General features: G+C 34.6%; 4 protein-coding genes across 7 annotated transcripts; 2 read left to right on the plus strand and 2 right to left on the minus strand.

Moving 5' to 3' along the window:
- Positions 1-1617: 1617 nt before the first annotated feature.
- LOC6646288 (TGF-beta receptor type-1) lies at positions 1618-15029 on the minus strand. Of its 4 annotated transcripts, none has more exons than XM_023177835.2 (8): positions 14210-15029; positions 13793-14122; positions 11876-11993; positions 11532-11782; positions 3828-4058; positions 2648-2881; positions 2068-2591; positions 1618-2001 (listed from the first exon to the last, which is right to left on the minus strand). In XM_023177835.2, the coding sequence occupies exons 1-8, from the start codon at positions 14277-14279 to the stop codon at positions 1819-1821; spliced, it is 1941 nt and encodes a 646-aa protein (XP_023033603.1). In that variant the 5' UTR covers positions 14280-15029; the 3' UTR covers positions 1618-1818. The 4 variants fall into 4 exon arrangements, with proteins under 4 accessions (XP_023033603.1, XP_023033605.1, XP_023033604.1 ...); XM_023177837.2 differs by lacking the exon at positions 11532-11782 and adding an exon at positions 6869-7002 and having other exon boundaries at positions 14210-15028; XM_023177836.2 differs by lacking the exon at positions 11532-11782 and adding an exon at positions 9385-9530 and having other exon boundaries at positions 14210-15027.
- Positions 15030-15419: 390 nt separating this feature from the next.
- Positions 15420-15911, minus strand: LOC6646287 (mitochondrial import receptor subunit TOM7 homolog). Its single transcript, XM_002068792.4, has 2 exons — positions 15744-15911; positions 15420-15661 (listed from the first exon to the last, which is right to left on the minus strand). Exons 1-2 carry the CDS (start codon positions 15841-15843, stop codon positions 15597-15599), a joined length of 165 nt encoding a protein of 54 aa, XP_002068828.1. The 5' UTR covers positions 15844-15911; the 3' UTR covers positions 15420-15596.
- Positions 15912-16225: 314 nt separating this feature from the next.
- Positions 16226-19960, plus strand: LOC6646286. The gene is made up of 3 exons (XM_002068791.4): positions 16226-16351; positions 16468-16572; positions 19065-19960. The coding sequence occupies exons 2-3, from the start codon at positions 16522-16524 to the stop codon at positions 19221-19223; spliced, it is 210 nt and encodes a 69-aa protein (XP_002068827.1). The 5' UTR covers positions 16226-16351; positions 16468-16521; the 3' UTR covers positions 19224-19960.
- Positions 16581-18122, plus strand: LOC26529896. The gene has a single exon (XM_015177720.3). The coding sequence runs from the start codon at positions 16652-16654 to the stop codon at positions 17615-17617; it is 966 nt and encodes a 321-aa protein (XP_015033206.1). The 5' UTR covers positions 16581-16651; the 3' UTR covers positions 17618-18122.
- Positions 19961-20102: the final 142 nt, after the last annotated feature.

Here is a 20102-nt window from a genome sequence, read left to right on the forward strand (position 1 = left end):
GCAGCAAAACGATTCAATTTTGTAACAAAAAAGAAAACTTTATTGTAAATGAACTAATAAATTTAAATATTTTTAGTTTAAATATTAGAATAGAAACTAAAATATTGGCAAAATTTGCATTTCTGTATAATTAAACAAAATTGTGAAGTAAGAAATTACAACTTTGGGTTTTAAATACTAAACGGACCACAATATTTTGGAAACTTTACTTTGGTAAATAAATTAAATAATTCAGTATACAGAATATGCAGTAGATGCTTTGCTTAACAAAAACTATAAAGCATAACTAAATCTCTTAAGCTTTGAATTATAATTAGTTTTTATTTGCTTTAATTTTAAAAACACAAAACTAAAAATCATTTTGCTACCTTGATAGATTTACTAATCGGGGGATGTTTTGCAACTTAATTCCGCACAAAGTATCGAAATTCTTTCAATTAAAAGTTCGAGATTTAATTTTGGCGTATATGTTGCAATGTATTTTTTGTTTTGTTCATGAAACATTATGGAAATATAGTTTGAATATATATTGTATAATGTATATGCATGGTGTTTTTTGTTTTGTTTGTTTTTTTATATATATATAATGTTTATGACTATAGTATAAAAATAGGAAGAACAAGCTTTGGTTATAAAGGAATAAAAAAAAACTATATATCAAGGATTTATTGTTTAAGATGAGATGTGGTCAAAGAAGGTGGGAAGAGGTTAGCGGGGTGGGGGTGCGAATGATCAAATGGGGGAATGAATGAGAGTTTTTTTCTCTGTGGGTGGGGAGGAGGGAAGCAGCAAGTGAGCAAAAGGCGGCGCACTTTCATTTGTATTTTCTTCTTTTTTTTTTGTTTTATAAATTTTTATTAATATGATTTCCTGAGTTGTTCTTTTTGTCCACTTTTATCCTCTATCTCTCTCTGACTCTCTTTCCATTCTCCACTCTCTTTTTCTGTCTTCTGACTTTTCTCTTGCTATAAGTTTCCTTTTTGTTGGGCCTAAAAAAATGTTTGTTTGATTTGTGGCTAATTTGCGCTTTCGTTTTGGTTTTTTTTTTTTTTTTTTGTGTTTTAACTGCTGCTCAGTCTTGGCAAAGTCTTTTACTGTAGATTTTGTTGTTTTGTTGTTGTGAACAAGTTCTATATATTAAAAAAATATACATCAGATGTGATTACTACTATATGTATAAGTTATCGATATATATATATATATATAAATGTTTCTAGGCCCTAAATTTGTTATTTTGATAGCACTAAATTGGCAGTGCGGCAGTTAATGAAGGCGCCGCCAAAAAAGCCCAAAAGCTGTCTCAAAAGAAATAAAAAAGTTATGAAATATTCTTTGCTTTCAATTCTTTTCGCTGTGAATTAATCAATTTGAACATCCCACCACCATTTTATCTAGGAAAATGTCAAACAATTCAGTGCAGCAAAAAGTGAAAGCAAATTTTTTAACAAAAAAAGAAAATCTCAACAAAAAATGTCATTGGAAATATTAATAAATGTATATATATACAAAATGAAGGAAATAAACAACGAACAGGGGGGAAAGCAGGGGAAGGACAAAAAAGCAATGCATAATTTTACAATATTTTGGTTTCTTTTTTTTTTTAGGGGTTTTTTTCTATTTACAATTTTTTCTGTGCTTTTTGGAACTGCCATAGTTAAGGTAACACGGGGCCAGGTTACAGGTTACAGGTGTGTGCGTGTGTGTGTGTGTGTGTATATCTTACCACTAAAATTGTGGTATTCTGTTTGTTGTTGTTGTTGTGGTTGGTGGTGGTTTGGGTTTTGGTGTCAATTTCAAATCGCCCGACTAGAGCCACAATCAGTTCTTTACTTTATCCTCCACACTTATGCTGGCCAGTGTCTTTTTAATACGCAGCGCTGTTAGACGAGCCACTGGATTGGGATACCAGCACTCTTTCATCACTTTGGCCATATTATGCAACACATCGGAGGCATGCCAACGATTTGGTATACTCGGTCGACACTTTTCAATGCAAACGACCTAAACTCATGGGAAGTAGACAAATTAATTTTTACTGTGAATTTAAGTCAAAAAGACGATTGTTACCTTCTTCATCTCCTCGATACTTGGATCTGGCTGTACTGTGTCATAGTAGGGCAATTGATACTCATCATAGATCATTCCCATATTACAACGACGTGCTATTTCCCATAATATCAAACCAAAGGCATAGACATCGGCACGTTTATACGAATCAAAGTGCTGGGCATTCATGCTCTCATCCAAAACTTCGGGTGCCATGTAACGTTTAGTGCCCACACGATGTGTCGATGGTATATCCACAGAATCATCTTTCTCCACATGACGCACTGCCAGACCCAAGTCGCCAATGGCGCAGCTCAAATTCGATTTGACCAGAATATTCTTAGACTTGAGATCACGATGGGCAATGGCCGGCTTGCCGCGTGTACCCACAATATCCATATGCAAATGAGCCAATCCGGTGGCAATACTTAAGGACATGTTAAGCATGGTATTCGTGTCCACACAGTGTGTGGTTAGATAATCGAAGAGTGAACCATTCTCATGGTAATCGGTGACCAGCCAAAGCTGTGTCCAAGTGCCATTATCTACAAAAAGAGAATTTATTAGAAGATTCCATTTAAAGAGAAAGGCAATAACTTACCCTTATTATCGGCTGCTATGAAACCCAATATATTCTCATGACGCAGCATAACAGTCTGATAGATTTCGGCCTCGCGAAACCAAGAGCATTCCTCACGGCTAGAGAAAATCTTAACTGCCACATTCTCGCCACGCCAACTACCACGCCACACCTCGCCGAAGCGACCCTTGCCAATGACATGGCAAAGCTGCACTTGCCGTGCTATGGAACGTTGTACCAGAAGGGGAAGACCAGCTGGGAAGAGATGTAAAAACACAAATGTTAAGTCGATTTTCTTATACAAAACTGGGGTTAACGCGTGAACAAATCTTTTGAGCGATTTTATAGATGCTTTTTTAGTTCATATCTAGCTTATAGTCTTAGCTTATTACCTAAGTACAACTAAGTGACATATAAACATGTCTAGGATCGCCAACTATTCGTCCTTTTGCTTTCCTTATTTATTCACCCCATAAGAAATTTATGTTTCCAACAATTAAATGCTGCAGAATAAGTCCGAAGATCGTTGAGTCTTATCCAAATCCTTGCATTTTATAGACTCTTTTGACTTTCTTTATTCAGAAGTTTACGTATCTAAGTTATTTTTAAGATCAAGATCTAATATTTGCACAACTAGGGCTCTTAAATGCTGCTTAAATTCTAAGAACTTTTTCTGTTTTTATAATTAATATAATTTAATTTCATAATTTATAATGTAAGAGGGTGCAAAAACAGGCTCTCAAACAAGAAGACCCCCCTAAAAGTATGCAATAGGCTGCAAAAGTATTTTTTCTTAGCTTCAATAGGTTTTTAGTTTAATAAAAACATAATTCTAAGACTCATTCATAGTTAATATAATTTAATTATAAGATTTATTACTTAAGAGGGTGCAAAAACAGGCTCTCAAACAAGAAGACTCCCCTTAAAGTATGCAACAGGCTGCAAGACTACCTATTTATTGTTTTTAACAACTTTGTGATCTAAAATTTGTCTATTTGCTTCGAGAAAATTGTTTTAACCAGAGGAAATTACAAAATCTCTTCTAAAAAAGTGTACTTTAAGATTGTTTACTGCATACTTTAGAGGGCAAAGTTTACCCCATTTCGCTGTCATAGATCCATCCAAAGTGATTTTGACTCTCACAAAACTCTTTTGGATCTCTAAGTGGTAATTTTTCATTTAGTTTCTAATTACAACTCACCTGAACCCGATCCGGATGTGGTCATCTCAATGATATCATGTATTGTCGTATTGCCATTCAATATTGGATCATATACAGAATCCTCTCTCGGATATGGTCGACCACTGGCAATGCGTTTGCGTCGCTGACAATAATACCAGGCAAATGTGCCCGACAGACAAATGATTAGAGTGGCGCCAACGATGATGCCAACTAGTTCCCAGCTATTTAGCTTATAATCGGTATGAAAATCTGTTTGATAACCCACAAAAACAAAATATTTAGTTAGTTTAAAGTTACAAACCCAAAATCTCAAGTGTTGAAAAGTTAGGAGAGAGCGAGAGAGAATGTGTGAAAAATTAATGGAAAATTAGGAAAATGCAAGAGGCGTTTCTTTTTTTTTTTTTTTGCTTTTTGGGTTAGTCGAGCGAGCGATCGAGCCAAGATATGCGCGGTGTGACATGCAATGCATAAAAAAATCCAAGTGCAATTGTATAAAAATAGAACATAATGCAAAACAGGAACAAATAAACCCACAAACCAAAAGACCAAAGTGTGCTTCAATTGATAACAAATTAGTGAATTGATTAATTAAATTAGTTCTACTTAATTATATATATATACACAAGTTAAGTACACACTAACCTGGTGGGATTATTTACAAACCTCTTGGCGCTACTTAAAACGACCAAAACGACTTGAACGTACAACTATATATATGTATGTATATAGATAGGATTCTACAGTTATAAACGAATGGACGACGCTTGGCCAGAACTCACACAAAAACAAACATACGTACAGAAAAAAAAGTAAACCTTATAGCCCCATATCCTTTTTTAATCCTTTGTATGTTTATATCCTTATCCTCATATCCTTATCCGCACCGAAACGAAACAGAACAAAACAATCAAAATAAACGCACACAAACAATTAACGAAACATTTACACACACTCACACACATACACACACAGACAATATGTGCAATGCAAATGAACGGAACAAACTACGCGCAAAAAATGGATGAAAAGATGAGAAAAGACACAACGAAGATCGAATAGGGGCAAGGAAACATACAGTATGACTAAGAGGGAGGGGGAGAGAAATAGTGAGAGATAATCGGTCGTTAGTAGCTTTAAAAGAGGGCTGCCAATTGCAAGTTGGCAGCTCAATTACCTGCTCCAAAGGCTCGCAGCTTCTAAATTTCATCAAAAGCTATAGATCAGTCTATATCTGTACTTAAAAAGTCTTCAAGTTCTTGTTTTTAATTTTTCAAAATTAGGATTAAGATTGCCTTGAGTAAGACTTGAAATACCTTCGGAAACCCAAGTCGCTTCTTAAGAACCCTTGATTTTTAGGTATTCGAAATGGATTTTAACCTATTTTGCTAATGGGCAACACAATTCCCTTAAATGCATCTCTTTTTTAGTAACGTTAAAAGGATTCCATTTTATCTCATTTTTTTTAAACCTAACCTCAAAAGGATTCCATTTTATCTCGTTTTTATCTATATTTTAGAGATTGCATTTTTGACTTAGCGAGTTGGCTGTTCTAGTAGTTTTGGAAGCTGGAGTTACTTCCCGAGAAACTTTAGTTTTTATATATTCAAGATCGATTTAACCCTTTAAGCAACATAATCTTATCCGGATCTCTCCTGGTAACCTAAATTTCATCTCCTCTTTCTTGAAATAAATATTGTTTTATATTTCGCTTTGAACTATTTTTTTTATACCAAGTTCTCAATCTCTTTGGATTATAATTATTATTTCCGACGTATTTTGTGTTTCTGTTATCGAAAGTTGGCATTATTATTTAAATTTAAAAGGGATTCGAAAACGTTTTCAAATTAGCAGCAGCTCCTGTATCCATTAGTTCTAAATTTTAGAGCGTTTTTAAGAACATTGTTTTAAAAGAATTGAAAATTAGATGGAAATATACCATATATTTTTATTGAAGATGCAATTTTATTGACTATTTAAAACTTATTTAAAAAGCAGAGCTTGTGTTTAACCCTTTTGATATAAATAATCCAAAGATCACCTAAAAATAATCATACCTAATCTAAATAAACCAAATATAAGTTTCAAATTTTTTAGAATTTAAATTTACTGTAACTGACAGTTTGTGGTTTATATTTTCATTAAAGGAAAAAATACTTTTAATCTCTCCTCTTTCTAATGATTTCAATTTGTTAAATTTAAAAATATTAAACTTAATTTATTAAACTTATAAACATGTTCACCATAATTAACAGATAGTAATTCTCTCATTTAATTCTCTACACCCCTCCGTCCCTCTCTGATTCTGTGTGAGGGCTAAACAAATGATGGCCAGACATTTGCGAGACTTATAAATGAATGCAATTTTTTTGTGCCACTGCAGTTTTTTATTATGAATGGAATGAATGAACGAATGAGTTGAAATGGGCGCACACAGACAAATACACACATACACACATTCAGTATGACAAAGACACGTGATGGGGGGAAAAGGGGGGCTGAAGTCTGGGGCCCTTGAGACATGTTTTTTTTTCTTCTTACTTCTGTTGCCTATTTTCCTGTGTTTCATATTTCTATCCCTTTTTATTCAGTCAATAAGATAATGAGGCAAAAGGTCAAATTCGACAAAAACAAGAAATACAAAGACAAAATGGACAGGTGTAGAGGTTAGGGGCGGCGTTAAGGTGTATAAGGGGGGGAACCAGACAACGACAAGGTTGCAGTGCGTAGGTGAAAAAAAGAAAACAAAACAAGAAATGGTTTTTCTTCTCAATGGTTGAGGGGTCAAGGAGGTCGAGGAACGGCGGCTGCGGTGAGAGCTGAAAGCGAGTGCGTATGTGTGTGTGTATGTGTGTGGAGAATGGATGTGTGTGTGTCTGTGGGATGCAAATGATGATATGGGAGTGGCTCAAAATGAATTTCATTGAAGATTCTGACAATGATGGGGCGAGAGTGCTTTGGCAGTGGTTGCTTTTCGTAAGTATGTGTGGGTGGTGGGTTGGGTGGTTGGTGGGTTGGGTGGGTGGTTGTTGTTGTTTGGGTGGTGCAATACTCTCTCTCACCTGGTATAGCATCATTGTAATTTTCGCGGGTATTGCAAAAATCATCATGACAACATTTTGTGGCTGTTGTTGGTGTCTTATCATGACACCAGGCGGGATCTTCGGGTGGTAAGTGGTTTTCTAGGTGCAGGCATCTACATACACACAATAGTTTTTTGATTTTTTGTTTAAGGGATTTTTGTTTTAGGGTGGTTTTAGGTTTAGAGTGTAATTTAGAATACTTTCGAATGTTGGTTTGGTGAATGGAAAAGGAAAAGTTGTAAATTCTAATCCATAAAAGAGGCGACATTTGGCAGTTCAACTTTTGCTATAGCTTCCAAATATAAGTTTTTAATACACGATTTATGTACGATTTACTATATTTTGATATTTACTTAGCGTAATTCTGACTTGGCCTTTATTTGGTTGACCTGAAATGGTTAAAAGAACTTGGCAAAACCAAATGACTTCCTTCAATGGCCTCTTCTACTTCAAAAATTAAACCAGTCACAGCTTAATTGTTAATTTTCAATGATTTCTTCTTAAACTTTAGTACTTTACATTGATTTTTCATTTAAATTAGACAACAAATTGTTGAAAACTTTAATTTTTTGCTTTTTGTTGGTTAAGCCAAATGCCGTCTCTTTCTACAATTGTTTCCAATTGTTTCTAAGTTATTTTAAAAGACTAATTTTAGTTATTGCTAATCGTTAATTTTGTTGTTGTTGTTGTTGTTTTGTGCAGATTGTTGTTTTTTTTTATTTTAAAGCAGCTGTTGTTGTTGTAGTTTACTTATTATTAATACCACTTAAACTAAATGTTGTAGTTGTTGTTGTTTTTTAGCAGCTTGCGTGCAAAATTGAGCAGCAGCAGCATCAGCAATAGGCAAAGGGTGTGGGGGTAGCACAGCAGCAGGGGGTGGGTAGGGGTTGTTTGGCTTGGAGGGGGTCCCGAGAATAATGTCTACAAGAAGGAGGTGGAGGAAGGCGAGGCCCGGCATGGGAGTAAAAGCAGCACCGTCAAGCAATTAACTAAATCTGTTTAACCCTATACATTTATATTTTAAAAATGGATATATACATTTTTTATCTAATTACAATCCAAAACACCAAAAACAGAATTTAAAGGGAATTCACTACTAGGAAGGGGAACTACGAAAGAGAGATCAACATTAATTCAGGTGAAAACAATTTAGTTCCCATTTTATTTACTCGTTTTCCCCATACACACTCACACAAAATACATGCATACAAAGCGAATTTTCCAAGGGGAAAATTTGTAAATTTAAAAAAACAATCGAAAAGTCGATTTTGCTAAACAATTGCAAAATGCAATTACAAAATCCGATCAAAATAAAGCTCATTGCTGTTGAGTTGGCTAAAACATTTGATTTTATGCTAAAGTAAGCATTTAAGTTCGATAACCGATTTCGATTTTTTAATATATCGATACAATATGTTACGTAATTCGTACAATTTTTAGTTAATTTACTATTACAACGTTTTCTTTAAGTAAATTATGGTCTCCGGAAATTGCAATTAGGGTTCGATATGCCAAAATTCTGTTTTATTATTAACCCGCGATATTTTTTGGCGATTTGTGAGCTATCGAAAAACTTACTAATAGAATCGATTAGTGAATAACGAAATAATGGTTTTGCATTCTGAGTTAAGAAGCCACCTAATTTTGACTTTTTTCGATTTGTTTACAATATATCGATATTAATTTATCGGTCATTCTTTCTTTCTAGCTTTAATTTAATCCTAATCAAACTCAACTCAATCGATTTTTGATTACTTTCTAAATAAAAAATCGATAAAAACAGATTTTTGATTAGCTACAAACAAATTTAAACCAGCTCTCAAATTTGCGATAAACAAATTTTTAAAAAGTTTCAAGTTTGTTTAGATATATCTACAAAAATATATAATTCTGATTTCATGTAAATATTTTACATACATATAACTAGGATATAAAGATATAGAAAATATTGTTGGGCATGCAAAAACCGTAGAAAAGAATAGGGGAAATAATAGTAGCAAAATAACTACCGAAAAGACTTTGCTTAGAAAAGTTTTTTATTTATAAAAGTGAATAAAAAGTAGTAAGCTAAAAAAATTCTTTGTAATTTTTGTTGTTTTTGTTCTCGTGTGTAGTTAGGAAAAACAAAGATAGATAGATATAGAAGGAGAAAGACAGCAGGGAGTTATATATATACGAGGGGGAGTGGAGGAGAAAGAAATCAAACGTGCTAAATTATAAAAACAAAAATATCATTCAGGAAAGCGAACAAAAAGTGCAAAAAAAACAAAAATAAAGAATAAGAGAAAAACTAAAAGGAAAAATAATTGATTATTTGATTTTGTGTTAAAATAGAGAAAAAAGAGCGTGTTGTTGGTGTTGTTGTTGTTGTTGTAGTGCATAATTAGCAAAAAGGTTTAAAAAGATAGTGCAAACTAGATAGTTGTTGTTGTTGTTTTTATTTGTTGTAGTGGAATGTTTTGTTTGTTTGTTTGTTGTTGTTTTTGTTGTTGTACCTGTTTGAAATATCCTTTTCATTATCTCCTCTTTATTGCAGAAATCATCATTACAACATCTAATTCTAAACGTATTAAGCTTATTTTTACTCGTTAGACATTCCAGCGGCTCGTGGCGACTGATATCATATTTCTTTGGTAGACAACTGTACGTCGTGCACCACCGCACCACCAACACACGGTGGGAAAATTACGCATACGCACGGAATACATTTTTGTTTTTGTTTTTTTTTTTTGTTTGGTTTGGCAATTAAAGGCGGAGCGAGCGAGCAGAACGCAGAGCATAAGGATTTGATTTATATGTACATTTCGAGAGCGAATCGAAGAAATATACAAAACAAAACGTTTGTGTGAGCGAGAGAAAGAGAGAGAGAGAGGAAAAAAGAATATAAAATAGTAAAATTCAAATTAGTTTAGCTTGGGCGAATATTTGGTTTTGTTTTCTTTTTATGTTTTTTTTGGTGGGAGTACAAATGGAAAACCTTTAAGCCAAAGTTCATTTTTAAAATAGATATAAATGTAAATAGAATTTTCAATTTGAAACTTTTAGGTCCTCATTCGAAGCTCTTAAGAAAGTTCGTGGGGTGTTTCATTGATTTTAAACCCACAAAACTGTTTTAGTTAAGGTTAGGCCTTTGATTTTTATGGACAATTTGGAGTCCTCTCTTTTAAAATGCTATACTTAGGTCTTCTTTCTATAATTTTCCACAACTAATTACTAAAGTGTGTGACAAGAGACAAAGTTAAAGCTTTTACAGAAACTTGGTAAAATCTCACAATCAGTTATATGAAAGTCAACGTTTTCTAGGACTCTAAAATGGGAAGAACTTTACCCCATAAAGTATGCGAAAAAGTATTCATTCTGTTCAACGTATTGTTAATTTGCAACTTGCAACTGCAAAATCGCCTAAAAGCAATGTTTGCTTTGGGAATTCGTTCATAATCAGATAATTCAAATTTTCTTTTTATGGTTTCTTGGAACGTTTCTTGCCTGCTTCAGGGGAAAGGGTTTCCTTTTTTTACAGCTTTAGATTCGCCTCTTAGTATATATGGTTTATTTAAATAATATTCTACCAAAGTTTCAATTTTTCACGATCTTAAAAATCCCTTTTTCAAAACTAAAATGCAAATTTTGCTTATTTTCTCACATAATAAGGGCAGGCTCTGTGGGTTTTTTTAAAGAATCTAGCTAACAAACTCTGCTATTGCACCCTAAAGTATGCTATAGTGTTTCAAATCCCAAACAAAAGCGACCTAAAATCGCATGTACAATTGAGTATTTTTTGTTTTTCTATTTAAAAACTAAAAAATTTGGTGAGGCTAGGTCAGAGAGTTTGTTCAAAAAAGCCATTTTATGATTAAGAAAATGTTTCGGTTGTATTTTTAAACACTTTGATAGCTCCAAAAAACATTTAACCTGGCCCAATCATAAGTGGCATATGCTAAAACAGTTTGGATTACTTGATAAAGTTAAAGAGTGGCCTCATTTGATTAAGTAATACGTCGTTTTAAACAGCTTCACTTTCAATAAACATAGCATAAACTACCCTATATCAAATCTTAGAATACTCATTATATTGCAAAAGTTCTAATAAATTTTAGCATTGAAAAGTCTTGTAAAATGAAAAAACATTTGCCAATTTTGAATTATGAATGAAAGAAAATGGTATAGGATTGGTTTTCTATTTGTACTCCAAAAATGTTTATGAACATTGTTGTGGTTTTTTTGGTGCTTTTCAGCTTGTTGCTAATTGAGATTTCAGTCTGGTTAGTGGGCAATAAAAAAATATGTATATATGTATATTATATATCATAACAATAACAATTGAAATTATATATTTGTTTCAACCTCTTCTTGTTGCGGCGTTGCTGTCGTTGTAGGTTTTATTTTTAGTAGTGCTCTGCATTAATATTATTTAGAAGGTAAGGAGGTTGTTTGTTATTATTATTCAAATCAATTCAATTCAAATTCAACTTCAAGTTTCGAACCCAACGAGCAAAAGAAGTATTTAACGAACGAACAAACGAAGTAACTTGAGAACAACGTGCTTGAGAGTGACAGATGTAACAGAGGCGGTGTGTTTGGGTAGAGGTGGGGGAGGAGTAGTTAAACAGGGGTTATGACGTGCACAATTCGTATTGCGCACCTTCATAAGAGAGTTGGGCATTATCTTCATCTTGAATATCATTAGGAGCATCTTCAGCATTGATATCATCGGTCTCCGATGTGGCATAATATTTGATAATCGGTCGTAAATGACGATTACAAAAATCACGATCATTGCAACAGGCATGACCACCGCGTCGGGCAGCTGGCCTGGCTGTGGGTCCACCCTGACGACCATCGTTACACCATATAAAACGGCCCGGCGGAAAACTCTGTGACATATTTAGGCATCTGTGTGGCGCACACACACACAAGATACACAATTAGGACCAATCTACCAACTCTAAAGTGTAGGAGAATGCGTTTGTATTTACCGAAACTTACCGAAAACTGAAAATGATCTTATTATCCACATCCTTTTCAACCGATGTAAAGCAATGGCCATCCGTTTCGCAAATATGATTTGTCTCCTTGCAAATATCGCAATGGCATTTGATAAGCTCTGAAAAAACGAAAATAGAAAGTTATTAGAATTGCAAGAAACTTTTCACTAAATGATAGATAAAAAGTTAGATAAAGAGTTCATTAGGTTTTTCTAAGAATTTCATATTGACTAGTTTAAATGAAGCAATTAACTAAATGTTTTAATAATAACTGTCCATTTAAATTTGCTTAATGATTGAAATTCATAAATCATGTGGTTTTCTTTAACCGATCAACACACACAAAAAGACCATGCCCTCAGGTGGTTTATGATGAAGAAGACGAAGACAGAGAGACGAAGAAGGAGAGACGAAAGCCGACGGATGGCGATGAAGCGTGCTAAAGCAAAAACAAAAGCATTTAGCATTAAAAACAAAAACAAAAGGCAGACGGCGCGAAGACAAAGTGTAAAGTGGAGGGCCAGACAATGCGACCAGTTTTCATCACCCCTCCCCCAACAACTCTCCTTCCCCCTAACAATTCTCTAACCATCGTTGCTTGTGCACTCTCTCTCTTTCTGCCTCTGCCCCTCTTGTGTATGTTTTTCCCTTTTGCCGCCGTTGAATGCAGTTGCAAGTGCAACGTGAGTGCATGCAGTGGATGATGTTGGTGCAGGCAGAGAGAGAGAGAGAGAGAGAGAGGGGGTTACGAAGGGGGGGTTTTACAAGGGGTATTGGGGTGTGAGAGTCTTATTGGTGTGGGGGTGTCTGGTGGCTTGCATTGAGAGTTGTCTGGCTTTAGCACATTGACATCAAATGACGTCACGAGGTCGCCAGACAATGCACATTGGGCCAAAACGTTCTTAAAAACACGCAAAAAATTATGTTAAACTACACAAAGTTTAATTGGTTTACGACAAATTATTCTAAGAAAAGTATTTCTTACGAAATTCTTGGTATAAATATAATTCAAATCATACAAAAGATATGTATAAAACGTTTTTGAATTGAATTTGGCCAATAAAACAAAAATTACTTAGGCAACGTTTTAAAATCGCTGTACTCAAATTAAGATCTCTTTTTCGTTATAAGCTTTTACCTTTTCTTTTGGTTTCGAGTTGCTTAAAGAAATCTCAACTGTAGCAATTATTCCACAAGTTGTTAAATTTTTTTAAGTATCGTTAATTAGGAGAAATATTTAACACCTGACACCAAAGCACATGTCTTGGCAGAAATTCTTCTAGAAATTGTACTTCTCTATAATTGTGGCTAAAACATATGTCAGTTAACACATTGAGTCATGAGTTTGTCGCAACACTAAACTTTCATTCTGCTTATTGTTAAATAGTTGTAAATAATTATGGACAACGTATCGTATGAGTGATATTTGATCTACAGCTGTATATACAACTTTCATGATTTTTCATTAAACTAGGTAAATTGTTTTGGGCAATCTAACGTTAAATCTTTCTATTTTTTTGCGAGAATTAACCATTGGCGTATCTGGAAAAGAGAACTGTGCCCCCTTAAGTATGCAAAACTTTATAATATAATTCTGACTGGCTCCAAACTATGTAACATTTGAAAACCTTTTAAAGAATGCTACAAAATCAATGGCGATTTCGCTGTTCCTTAACTTGTGAGGAATTTAGGAAAGAGAAACGGCTAAAATGCACTCCTTAAAGTATGCAATAAAGGTAATTTCCTCAAGTACATTTGGTATAAACTCTCAAAAAATCTTTGCTTCATTTTGCCCTACACTCTGTAGTGATTTCTGAGGAAACTGTTGGCTAATTTGTAAAATTTTCTCAGGTGTAAATGGTTTTCTCTTAGAGTTGCTTAAACCTGGTATTCCATGGGTAACTCAATTAAGGCTTACTTTCATGTTTTTTAATTGGGGCAACTCCTCTTAATCCTGGTGCTGATGTTGCTGCTGTTTGAGGCATTATTGTTACTGCTACATTGCTGCTGTTGTTGTAGTTGTTGTTGTTGTTGCTGCTGCTGGTGTTGTTTGTGTTGTTGTTGCCATGGCTGCTGCTGCTGCTGTTGTTATCAGCGGTTAGATAAGCCTCACCAGCTGCTGCTGCTGCTAATGTTGGCGCCCTTGTTGTTGTGGTTGTAGTTGTTGGCGGTGCTGCTGCTGCTGCTATTACTGCTGTTGGCTGCCATTTGGTGGCATTTGTATTGATGATCATTTCAATTGGTGTGGCTGCAGGCAGGGCATAGAAAAGAATGTGAATTATTTCAATTAGGTTAGTTTTTCGCACCTTTTTTTTGTATTCTTGCGTCCACTTACCCCAATTGGAGGCCATTAGGCAGCAGCAAAATGTGAGCAGACAGAGATAGATTTTCACGGCCATTTTCATGGCTGATTTTTAGGTTTTTCGTTTTTCTTTTGCACACATACACAGACAGACAGACGGACACACACACACACACACAGAGGCAAGTTCAAAGTCTGCCACAATATTTTGTTGTGCGCTTTTTTTTCCCCGTCTTGTTATTGTTGTTGAAGAAAATTTGTTTTTGTTAAATATTTGGAGCGGGAGATTTCCTCCCCTCTCTTGCTTACACACGCACACAACACACACAGGCACTGGCGCGAGGTCACTCTTTCGGGTTTTTTTTGTTTTGTTGGTTGGTTGTCTCTCACTTAATTTCTTTTATATTGCGCATTTAAGTTTTGGCAGGACTCATATTTGCAAGGCCCTCGGTTTTTAATATTAATTTCTTTCCGAAACATTGTTAATTAAAGCTGTCTGCCTTCCTATTAATCGGTCGCTATCGCACTCTCCCTTCTGCTTGATGGGCTGTCTGTGTCTCTGTCGTCGGCTTCGCCCCAAATCCAATTAGAAAAAAACTTCTTTCTTCCACACTTCACTTCGTCGCTTCGCCTTTCTTTCGCACACTTTTGGGGCTAACTTTTTAATCTGATTTTCATCACGTGATTTAATTACACTTTTCCTTTGGCTAATTCTTGTCTTAATAATCTAACGGTTTGCCCGGCACTTTGTTTAATCTAGTTCAGCAATTTTAATTCGTTAAACTAAGGAGTTTTTCAACAATGTTAGCTAAAAATCTGTCTGTGTATATGTAAATGATAAAAACGAAACTATCGAATAAAATGAAAATCAATCGAATAAAAATTCGGTCACACCGCAAATTCCATTATTTTTCAGAAAGTGCGATATGTTATCGATAGTGCAATGTTATATAATACATGGATTTTTCGACAGTGTTGGAAATAGTAGAAATAGGTGGCAACATTTGAATTCATTTTTGCTGCATATTTCTTGCAAAAATCGCGAAATTGCATTTAAATTGATAACGATAAAACAAAAGTTATTTATGTTAAATAATCCGTGATTATGAAAAAGCTTTAGACTACAAGTAAAGCATTTAGTCGCAAAATAGCTCTTATCCATGACTGGCAGATATACATCATACACCAATTCTTTAATTTTTAAAAGAAAACAGCTTGTTACGAATAACATACAATTTTCTCATATGTTTAAACAGAAATTTATTTCCGATAATTGCAGGTACTACTGGTAGTGCCAAAAGGAATTAATGCAAACCGAAAGACAATAAAATGCCGGGCCTCCCTTTGCCCTTCAACATATGAATGTTTGTATGTTGCTGCTCCTCCTCACCCAAAGTCATTTAGCCTATTTATTATTATTTTATTGCCACAACAGACTGAGTATATTCAATGGCGGCATTCCAGGCTCGGCCCCTTTGGTGAATCCTAAAGAAAAACCGAAAAGCCCAGAAATTACTCCTTTTGCTTCTTCTTCCTTCGCACATGTTCTTATGAAGGATCCACTTACCCAGATACAATACAAGTGGCACGAATCCCCAATGGAATGTTGTTTGCACAACATCGACAACCACACCCAGACGTTCTTTGACTCCTTCGGAAAGCACCATTGTACTATTTATTTTATTAGAATTAAAGATAATTTCGTTTTACTTTACTTTTCGCAGCAAATAAATTATGACATAAAAAGCTTGCCAGACATGGAATAACTCATTGTGTATTTGCCAGATGTTGCCAGACTTGCAAGAAATAGTCACGTAAACAAAGGGAAAATAAATAGATTTTAACAAACATTACAATTCTAATTAAGTTAAGAATGCAAAGAGCAAAATTTAAAATAAACCTTTCTTTAGCAAGAATATAATTTATAAGTAAGTTATTATTGGGTACACATGGGGTCGACTTCAGCAAGAGCGGCATTTAAAAACGTGTTAGCACTAACTTTAGTCACTTTGCAACACTTGATGGTTGGCATGCGTTCTAAAGAAAAGAAAAGAAAATTTTCTTTTCGTTTTTATTTATTATTAAGAATTTAACAAAATTAGATAATACTCGGAACGCATTGCTGAACCAGGCAAGGGGACGGATTGGCGCCAGCAATATATTTAAATAGAACAGGTAACAACAAAAGCCACAAATAGAATAGTGAAAAAAAAAAACTAAAAAAGGAGGAAACAAAAGAGAAAAAAAATCGATTTGTATTATGTAAGTAAATCATTTGCTTTATCTTTCAGATAAAAAAAATACCGAAAGCAATAGTTCTACAAATATTTGATTGATTTTGGATCATGAAAACGACAAATCTGGGCTTATATGCATTTCGTTTGACCTTCGGACAGGTGAGCATAAAGTGAAAAACTTAAAAAAAAACACGCATACAAAGCCAAAAACAAAGTGCTCGTGATTGTGACGTCAGAAATGACTGACAGAGCGGAACTTAAAGCGGGCGACCGCTGTGAGGAATGTCTAGGCCAAGGTTTGGATAATAAATTGCGGCATTTTTACATAAATCTCGAGGAGCAGATCTTGAAATGTGAGGCTCGTACTTGTTTGTGGCCACACAATGATGAAGTCTCATCCGATGAGGAGGATTTCATGAGGATGGAGGATCACCTAAGGCTAGAGGATCAGAACGAGAAGGTGGAACAAGTCGAGAAAGTGATGGAGATTCCATCTTCACCGGCTGCTCCTGCCGTTAAAGATGATGATGATGAGTTTATCATGAAACTCTTAGAGGATTTGGCTGCCACAGACGATAAATCATTTAGTGAATCTGTGGAAGATTATAATCTAGAAGATCTGCTCCCCCCTATACCAGATCATTTGCTTAATTTTGTGACAGCATCACCAACAAAAACATCAAGTCAACAGTTTGAAGCCAAACTCTTGCCCAATCTTGTGCCAGCATCACCAACAAAAACATCAAGTCAACAGATTGAAGCTAAACCATTTAGTACTCCTCCACGCAAGGAAAATGATGCCAAACCCTTCGGAACTCCGCCACGAAAGGAGATTGATACCAATCCCTTTAGAACTCCCCCACGAAAGGCATCCATTTTGCCTCAACAGACACCTCCAACCGCTCAACCGTTAAATATTATCATCGATTTGCCAAAACTCGATGAAGTTGCCACAAATAGTGATTCCAATCTCCTTCCGGCTTCGCCTTCTGCACAGCCTGTGAATTTTACCATCAGTTTGCCGGAAATATCAAGGGCAAATTTGAATTTCCTCAATGCCGTTAAATGCGATAAAGGTCCAACCAAAGTCAGGGAACGAAGGAAACATCTTCCATCCGCTGCATCCTTAAGCACGGCCACAGTTAGGCAAATGCTTCGTAAACTAGAAAAACCACCACAAAATGCGGAACAACAACAGAAATAAAGCAAAAAAAAAAAACAAAGATAGAACGCACAAAACATTATAATCTAGAAAAATAAAACTTTGCATATATATACTATAAGTAAATTATGCATGATATTTATTTTTGGATTTGGCGATTGTTCTCGCTCAGTTAAAATGCTCGGCACGCTTCAAGCGCATGATGGGAGAAGGAGGAGGCCACACATAAACACACGCCAATAAATGAGAAGTAATTCCGGTCACTGTCCAAGTAGATAACAAATTCCAGAGAGGAGAGTGAGAAGAAAGCGGTCAAGCCAAGTGCGTCAAATGGAGTACAGGAGAAAGAACGCAGAAAAAAGAATGTGAAAAGTGTACGAACAACTTTTCATTATATTTAAAGCCCTTATATGTAATTCCTTTTGGCAAATTATTTATGGATTTAGAGAAATCGATCTAAAAATATTCAGAAAAGTCTGAAAAGCATTTGTTTACGTTAGCCTCTTGCCATTTACGAACGTAATTGGCATATATTGATTATCAAATAGTTTAAAAGTAAATTCTTCTACCAATTAGTAGAGAATTTTAAAGTTAATAGTTTTAGTTAATAGTTAATGAAAAAATCCGTTTTCATTTTAGTCTTGATTTTACAAATTTGTAAAGATTACTTAAAGTACGAAGAAGACTTTAAAAAATTGTAGTTTTCTTAAAGAAAAAAGTTATAATTCAATTTTTCTAGACTTTTTAAGTTAAAGATCTCAAAAATTCACTGAAATTATGTTAAATATTTATCAGAAAAGTTAACAATTAGGATAGACATTTAAGTATTTCGTAGTCAACAATTTTGAAGTATTAAAGAACTAGAACTCTAAAAACCTATTCGAAACTTTAGTAGTTTAGTCAAGTGAACTATATTAAACGATTACTACTCGTATTAGTACACATATTTGTCAAAAGAGTTGTTAATTGTTTAATTCTTTCATTATCACGGGACAAATATTCGAACCAATTCAGCTCATTATTCCTTAAATATGGCAAAAGTCAATAAACTTGACCCACTGTTCTCATTTAAATACAATTAATTGACGTCACAAGCAATCAAAGTCACCGCGACTAAAATTGTTTTTGCATATTTTTCCAAGTGTTGTCTAATAATCTAATTGCCTCATTGTGATTGTCAGAAGAGGTATCAAAGGGGCATGTGGTCGTCGGTCTTAGTGTCTTATCGGTGAGTGAATTACATACATCGATAAGATTAGTTCAATGAACGTGGGAAATCTGGTATAGGCGGCACCACCCGTTGAACCCGTTGCCAACGGAGCAAAAAAAACGCTGCGTAGTAGAAAATGTTATCTATACGCTGGGGTGGGCATTCAGCCAATTTTCGCGAGACACTTTGTTTGTTTGGCCTTCTAAAAATTGCTATTAAACGAATCAAAATAATAATAATGCAATGTATTTATATATTTCTTCTGTTTGTTTTTTACAGGCACATGGATTTACCACAAATTCGTCGGGACCTAATGGGCGTGTGGTGACCCGTTCGGCGACCATGTTGGCTGTGTTTGGCATTGCCCTCTCCTCGTTTAGCCTGAAACAGCTGCTGGCCAAGAAGCACAATAAACACAATGCCCTGCGCAAGTTATAAGTGAACTGCAATTGACCAAAGCAGCAGCAGAGGGGAAAGATATGGATTAGGAGGAGATAGAGGAGTAGTCGGAGTAGAAGTTGAATCATGCGTTTCCCTACATTCATTCATTGTGTATATTTGTTATAGTTTAAGACACCCACCACACAAACACAACCACACAAACACACCCCATCATCTACAACCACCAGACACAAACACCACAAACATTTTAATTCATGGGAAATGTTGGCAACTTCTACTGGATTTGATTATTTTAAAAAAATTACTTTGCTTTGATTTTGATTTTGAAATTGTCAGATATATGTATATAGATCTATATGTATATATATTTGGTATATGTATAACTTATTGTTTCCGCCAACTGAAAAGGAATATAACATTTGTGATAAATTTGCCAGAGATAAGCGAAGAACGGAGAAACAACTAGCAACAAAATAGGAGAAAAAAATCTATCTAAACCCTATTCTACATATATTTTATATCTTTTTTTCTTCTTTTTGTTTGTCATTAATTTTCCTATATACCCATACAATATTTAGTTATGAATTATGCAAATTCTAAATTGATTATAGAAATGAAACGACTAAAAAAGGGATAACAAGAGCAAAAATATATTATATATATATATATATAAAGTTGGATAGTCGACTCACCACAGACACAGTATCCACTAATAAATTAGTTTTAGTTTATTATTCAAATAATATATATATGCATTATAATCAATTCGAAAATCAACGACTTTTTATTTATCCATCGGTGCGTATTTACTTATTTACTAACTTATAATCAACAACATCGAAATTATACAAACTTATATGGATTAAAGGATGGGTACCCAAAAATGCAAATTTGTGGAATCTAAGATTGAGCTGA

The sequence above is a fragment of the Drosophila willistoni genome, assembly GCF_018902025.1.
Source record: "Drosophila willistoni isolate 14030-0811.24 chromosome 2L unlocalized genomic scaffold, UCI_dwil_1.1 Seg72.1, whole genome shotgun sequence".
Taxonomy (NCBI): domain Eukaryota; kingdom Metazoa; phylum Arthropoda; class Insecta; order Diptera; family Drosophilidae; genus Drosophila; species Drosophila willistoni.